Source organism: Taurulus bubalis (genome assembly GCF_910589615.1).
Source record: "Taurulus bubalis genome assembly, chromosome: 2".
Taxonomy (NCBI): Eukaryota; Metazoa; Chordata; class Actinopteri; order Perciformes; family Cottidae; genus Taurulus; species Taurulus bubalis.
In genome coordinates, this window is record NC_136590.1 from 40,345,792 (window position 1) to 40,353,280 (window position 7,489).

At 44.6% G+C, this 7,489-nt stretch overlaps 1 protein-coding gene across 1 annotated transcript; it reads right to left on the reverse strand.

Annotated features, from left to right (window-relative positions):
- Positions 1–3,195: 3,195 nt before the first annotated feature.
- On the reverse strand, positions 3,196–7,260 carry hspb1 (heat shock protein, alpha-crystallin-related, 1). Its single transcript, XM_079237097.1, has 3 exons — positions 6,776–7,260; positions 4,605–4,668; positions 3,196–3,940 (listed from the first exon to the last, which is right to left on the reverse strand). Exons 1-3 carry the CDS (start codon positions 7,188–7,190, stop codon positions 3,784–3,786), a joined length of 636 nt encoding a protein of 211 aa, XP_079093223.1. The 5' UTR covers positions 7,191–7,260; the 3' UTR covers positions 3,196–3,783.
- Positions 7,261–7,489: the final 229 nt, after the last annotated feature.

A 7,489-nucleotide genomic window follows, 5' to 3' on the forward strand; every position in this document is an offset into this window, starting at 1 on the left:
TTAAGCAGCCTATTAGTCACGACAGGTCTGGGACCATTGAGAGGGGGGAAAAGCCCCGGTTCATGTCTGCTATCTACCCTGTGTAGCTATACAACATGCTGGAGGCTCAGTGCATAGCAGAGCACTCTATAAATAGATCTCCCCTGCAGCTTGCGAGGCAAGAGTGGAGTTAGTATGTGCATTAGTGTGCCGGCATGCAGCATGAATGACCAGAAGTTGACAGGGAGGAAGAGACGGAGGTGATGAAAGCCACCATTCAGAACCAGTTGTGTTGTTACATCTTTCATTTCAAACCTGCATTGGCTGGTTGTTGAACTGGAGTTGAGCGTTAATACAAATAAATAAATCATGCACTATACATGTCGCTGTACTGTGTATTGATTGCAACAGGGCCCTAAGCTCACATGGTAGTGACGTAAAAGTCCCCCCAGGCCTAGTTCCTCTACTTAGACCCTGACCATGTGTTTTTATACATACTGTGGCAAATCAGGGGGAAAAACCGAGGAGATCCAGCACAAAGGAGCGGATCCCACAAGCTCAGGCTGGGGGAGGCGATAGAGGGAGTCTCAGTGCAGGTGCTGCAGCCACTAGGCACTACCTGGCTACTACCTGCAGCCCATCAGGTGATTAGAACAAGCATATGTTCACCGAGCTGGGAATCGGCAGCGGCTGGACAGAAGACCAGGAGGATTTACTGAACCACTGGAGACAAGCTGCACCAAACCTGAGGTAATCAAGCAGACTCGCCTCTCTCCTCTGCTCTATCCACACAGGGCGAAGGGACTGCCTTCTATTGGGAGTAGGCTGAAGGCTGAAGGCCGGAGAACCCGAACGGGAGGAATCTTTGCTTGAATTTGCCCTCATCCTCGTTACCCCAACCTATTTATTAAAGGAGACGTTTTGTTTAATAGCCACAGCCTCTAAGTCTCTTGTTTTTATTCTGAACCTTTCCTCCATGTACCCTGGTTTGCCACACTCCATATGTGTGGCACCTTTGATAACACAATATAACCTTTTGCTTCCTCCACAGTTCAGATTAGCACACAAATCCAAATCGGCTCTTTAATACACGGTTTTCCGTCATGAACATCTAACATTTCTATTGGCTCTAACTTGTCTAAGAGGAGGAGAATCATGTTCTCATCTTTTCTCACAAGGCTGGAACGTGCAACAACCAGTCTGCTTCCCTAATGTCAATATACTGATGAACATGTGTGAGTGTTGTGATGCAGAGTGAGGAACCTTGAGGAACAGACAACCGGACTGTTCTCACAGAAACTTCTCACAGAAAGTATTTGTTAAACTGACCTCGCACAACCTGAACGCTAATAGACATAAGAATAATGAAATGCAGAATATCTACAGAATATAGCGATTCATATTATCAAGAGTCTGATAAAATCATGTAAGTGTGTGTCTGTGTGTGTGTTTATACAGTGAAAGGGGGACGTGAATCTGTGCTCGTGCCATTTTGAGTTATCTAACTCTTGTTAAGGCATCATGGCAGTGATAAAAACCAGAGGTCCTGCAGAGTGTCAGCCATGGTTCAGTGTGAAGTAGAACATTTGTACTGGACTATTTCTCCTAAATCCAGTAACTATACTGCGTTTTAGGTCAACTATGACTTTTTTTAACTCCAGCTTGTTAAATGCTTGGCCTAGAGTAGCTAACCATGCTAGCAGCTCTGTGAGGCACACTGTTGTTTTGAGCTAAATGCTAATGTTAGCATGCTAACATGCTCACAGTGAAAATGCAGTCGTGGCATGCCATGTTTAGCTTGTTAGCAGGCTAATTTTGGCAAATTAGCGTTAATACAAAGTACAGCTGAGGCTGATGGCAAGCAGTTATTTGGTCTTAAATGAAAAGTATTAGACAAATTTAAGTTTTGACCTAATGATGGCGCTATATGAAAAGTCAGAGGATCACAAAAGTTATTCTAATTCATCTTCTAGGGATCTTGAATATCCTTTTATATAGTCATGGCAATCCATCTAATCGCTGTTGAGACATGATATCACTTTTCCCAATAGTGACGCAGAAGGAAGTAGAATTCTACCTCTGGGGACCATGAATGTCTGTACAAAATGTCGATCCATCCAACAATTGAGATATTTAAGTCTGGACCTAAGTGATGGGCCGACATACTGTCATAAAATAGAGCAGATAGTATGACTAAAAGTATCAAAAGATTTATCTAAGTGGTTGTCGATTAAGTGGTATACTTAAGAGTATCATACACACACATTTTGGCTCCACCGGACTCAATAGTATTTTCATTCCTCCTCGAATATCCATGCCTACTACAATTGTTTTAAATGACCTTGCTCAGTCAAGAGTAGAGAGCAAATCTCCATCAATTATGCATCTATATGGGCATGAATAATTCATTAAGAGACATTCTGTATGATGGAATTATGCACTTTTTGGCGTTATGACACATTTCGGTGCAGATGCACAACAGCAATGGCCCTATATATGTGTATATATATATATATATATATATATATATATATATATATATATATATATATATATATATATATATATATATCTGTACATATGACACCCATCTCATGTATCAACTGCTTCAGAGAGAAGAGACCCGGCCCACTGGTCCACAGATTAGGGATCACATCAGTGGGATGAACTTACTGCATCCCTTTTGCACTGGACGATTCCTTTCTGCGGATCATCACATCATCTATTGGGATGTATGCAATGTAATAAACTGTATGAATCTGGGTTAACTCCTTTTAAGCACTAATTATTTAACTACAAAAAAGGTCACAATGTTTACTTTAGTTTCAGGCACAGTTGCTACTTTGAATGAGAGCTGGTGCATTATAACACTGTGCAGGAATCAGATGGACTGATGGGGGCGCTATACTCCTAAATGTCAACTCAACAACACATCAGTGATACCGAATCTTGTTTGTCTCGGGCTGCCTGCATCACTCACGGGGGCTGACATGTTTCACTTGCTCTCTTTTGCATGGGCGACCATCAGATGAATAATTTAGCATAAGACACCACGACATTGAGATGCCAAGCATTTCCATTTAGTTGCATATTATCTTACTCTTTCCAGACTACAGAACACAGCTTCCATGATGTCATGTCACCGACGTGCATATATATAAATAAACAGTTTGTAACTTAAAAAAGAAAAGAAAAGAAGAGACGTAACAATGCCTGTTTTTCCTCTCTTTATTCTGTGTTTGCATGACTGAATAGTTTCCCGATAAAACCAGTGTATTTCCAGTCAAGTCCCACAGTGTGTACTCTAACGGGTGTTATTCTACCCTCAAAGTGGTTTTGTGCATTCTCTCCTGGGCCCTCGGTTCTTTAATTCACATGATCACTGCTATTACAATCCGCTTGACTGTCTTCCTGTGTGTCTGTGGGGGCAGCGTGAAGCGGGTTAACTCCCTACAAATGGGAGAGGTGTGTGAATGAGGGAGAGACAAAGCTTTGAGCGGGGCTAAGCTGAGATTTCATGCATTCAGATGAAGAGTGTAATTACGGCAGAAAGAGCAGGCATACGGCGCTACTGCAGATGTGTTTACACAGAGCACTCAGCTGGGGTTGGCTCATTACCAGAGACAGAGGGGAGAGAGAGGAGCAAGGGCAGTCCCTTGCTCCTCTCTCTGGCATATGAACAAGCCTGCTTTGGGAGGAGGGCTAAGCCGCCTCTTCACCTCTCTAGAAGCAGTTTGTAGTCGTGAAGTGAGAATATTCGATTTCTGTCGTGTTTGTGGGGGAGACGCCGTGCTGCTTCTCTTCCTACTTCTTCACCACGCCACCCTTGTTTTCCACGTTGACAGGTATCGTGGTCTCTGAGGACTCGATGGCCGGTCGGATCATAGGGGCCTCCACGGTCAGCACCCCCTCGGGGGACAGGGTGGACGCCACCTTCTCAACGTTGGCTGAAGAGGGGAGGCTGGAGAGGAGCAATAGAACACAGTCAGGTTTTAAGGCTAAGAAGTAGTAGATTTACAAAGTGCCCCAGTCTTGGGAGAGGGGCATCACTGCTACTACGTGAACACAGATTGACAGAAACATTAATGCCTGAGTCACTCTTGGGTAAATTCAGATCCAAAGACCAGCTCAGTGTGTGTTGTGGCCCCTGGATGGCAGCAGAGCCCTGTGAAGCTAAACACTCCAGCCAGAGAGGGGATGTACACTCAGGGAGGTGGAGGCTGCTGCTTCTGCTGCTTCTGCTGCTGCTTTTCAGAGCATGAAATTCAGCTATCAGCAGCAGCCAGCACTACAGGCTGGACCAAACCAAAACTAAAGAGACTCACAGCAGCAAAACCACAATGAGAGAATCACAGGGATCTGAATCCAGCCTGAGAAATGCATTCCCACCGTGAAAATTCAATCCAAAGCCGCCGCCAAACAGCCACAACAAACCCATTTTAATAGGAAATCTGTTACTTTTGAAGTGAGCTGTTGACATGTTGCATGGCCAGCAGCTTACTTTCATCAACTGGACTACAAACGTGTACAAAACACAACTAATTTGGGTGTAATATGAACTGAATCAAACATAATTCTGCAGGCTTATTACTTTGATCATGATGTTAAAACACTGAGCTACTTACGTGTATTTCCTGGTGAAGCTTCTGGACACAAAGCCGTGCTCGTCCTTCCTATCTTCGTGCTTGCCTAAGGAGACAGACAACATACTTTTACCTAAAAGTAGCACAAATCTGAAAGATGCGTTCATTTCAAGGGGTTATGCCTGAATTACTATATTTAATGGTTGAGCAACTCTGTAATAGGACTTCTTGTACTTATTTGTACAATGAAGAGTGACTTTTTGATTGCAGTTTTTTTAACAAACAAAACTAGAATCATTATTTTGGGGATTCTTTACATTCAGACGATGTATAATTGGTAAAAGCACAAATGTAAATAATATCATGAATTATCCCTTCGTGCTAAGGGCTTTGTTTAAAGCTACTGATTGGGAAGCAGAGATAATTTGTTGGGTTTAGAGATACACTTTAGTTCAGATTTAGGCATAAAGGGGAACATATCAACAGAGGAACTTTCTTGCCTTGAGTTGGATGAGATTGATTGAAACCACTCTACTGTTATGCTAAATGTGAAGCAGGTTAGCTTAGCACATACTAACGACTGTAACCAAACCTGTCGACTAGCAGCACCCCTGAAAGTCACTACCTGATATTTTGTTTAACGTGCACATAAAGTAAAGTATTCAAACTACACATCGAGGTGCTGGTAGGCTGATTCTATTGGCCTTGGACAGAGCCAAGCTAGCTGTTTCCCCTGGTATTATTATTTGTAGCTTATCTGGGGTGATGTTCCGGACATTGTCAGGCAACACATGTCAGGCAACCTCACAATGACTCCAGGAAGTCACAGTGCCTTGCCAAGAAATAGTCGGGCCCTTCTAATCTTTGTGCCAAGTTAAGCTAACTGTCTCCTGGCGCCAAGCTAGCTCCTTATTTACTGCACACGAGTGCTATCGATCTTCTCACCAAGAAAGTTAATAAGCGTATTTCTCAAAACATCACGACTTTTATTATTTATCTGTGTATTAGTGACTCACGCAAACAGTACGATAACTCTGCTATTTTTGGTTTGTGAAGGATTTGTGGTGGTATTTTTATCTTCTAGTCACAGCCATACCCGTCCTCGCCAGGATATTTTGGAAACATTGCCATTCTGGCTCTAAATATAGTAATATGTTTGTTATGACAACAGGCTGCTGATAAAGGTTGTTGTCCCCAGTTGTCCCTTTGCGACTGGGCCACCCAAAGGTGATTAGTTTTAAGTATGAATGAAAAGGACTGACATTTGCATAAAGAGGTTGCACTTTAACACTAAACTCTTCACTAAAGCCACTAAGCTTCACTAAGTAGCCTAGTGCATCTAGACATCCTTGTTCTGAGGCGACATATAAGAAACATGAGGTGGCAAATTCCATTTTGACTAGACCCGTCTGCTTTGTTTATCTGTTCCCGACGATATGCCCAGTCTCTCGGCACTGAGGTATTAGCCGTAGTCCGGCCTAGGACCTTGGACCTGGACAAGATCCAGCAGTCCTTTTAAAGTAGCAGACATACTGCGGCAGTCACGGCTAAATCCCCTTCTGTAAAAGCATAATTCTTAGTGAAATGGCAGACAGAGAGGCTGAGACCGACTCAGAGAAAAGAGGAGTTTAAGGGGATCAGAGAGCTTTAAGCTATAACAGTATACGATCTATTCCACACACATTTCCTCAGGTTCGCACTTTTAGCTTTGGCCCTTCATGAGCGTGGACGGACAATGGGAACGTTTCACGGCAAGAAGTGAAACCAGCTATTTAATGAACCGATTTTATGCATTGCGTTCAGCTGTGAGCTGCTGTAAATGTCGACTCCAACATGTTGAATGTTTCGGATCTAGCAGGCGTGCAGCCCAAAGCCCCCGCCCTCCAGTGTACAGTATATTGTTTCAACATATTATGTAACTCTGCAACAATGCATCTGCCTTGTGTCCTGACTTCTTATCTTGAGTCGTATTCCCCAGAGCTCTACTTTCTCCTATACAGGAAGGAGACAAACCTAAGTCCACCAAGTGAGGCATTCTGTTATCTACGCCTCTGTCCTGTATGTAAGGAGACCTTTAGATGTTATTACTTTGCTGTTAGATTGAGTGGTCCACTTAAAGACTTTTAGTGTATAGGGTTATGAAAATAGTGGGCTACCTGAATCAGCATGCACTAGGTGACAGTACAAACAGATGATCGGTAATGAGTGCTCACCAGAGATTTCCACCACGCCATCCTTGGTCTTCACCACCAGCTCCTCGGGTGAGAAGTGGTTGACATCCAGGGAGACCTTCCAGCTGTCTTGGGTCTGCTTGATCTCCGACATGCCGGTGCTCATCTGGCGGGTCAGGGCACGAGCCTGCTGGGCCATCATGGGGGCCTGGTACATCATGGGGGCTTGGGGCATCATTGGGCTGTGAGGCATCATGGCGCCCATGGAGGCCATGTCCGGGCTCATGACGGAGGGCCGCAGGTACCCCGGCCAGTGGGTGCTGGGGAATGTGCCGAAGTCCTCGGCCAGGGCGGGCATGCCGAAGGTCTGATCGAAGATGCGGCTGTGCTGCCAGTCACGGAATGGGTCCCAGCTCGGGGTGTGGAGCAGGGTGAACGGAATACGTCTCTCGGTCATGGCTGCTGTAGTGTTGCTGTAATGGAGAGCTGCTGGCTGCAGATGAAGATGCCCCTTTGGTCTCTCTGAAAAATGTTTTTCCCAATGTGCTCTCTGCCTCTCAGCTGAGAGCTTTTATACAGACGCTGATACCGCCCCGGTCAACAGGGTCCTCCCTTCTGACTCAAGCCCCCTTCAGCTCACACCCCTGACACATTTTCGGAAAGTACTAGAATATCTATTTGTGGCAGACGTTGCACTGCAATGGAATCCAACAGGAAGGCCCTCCCCAGTAACAGCTGCCCAGTGCACTGTTGAAG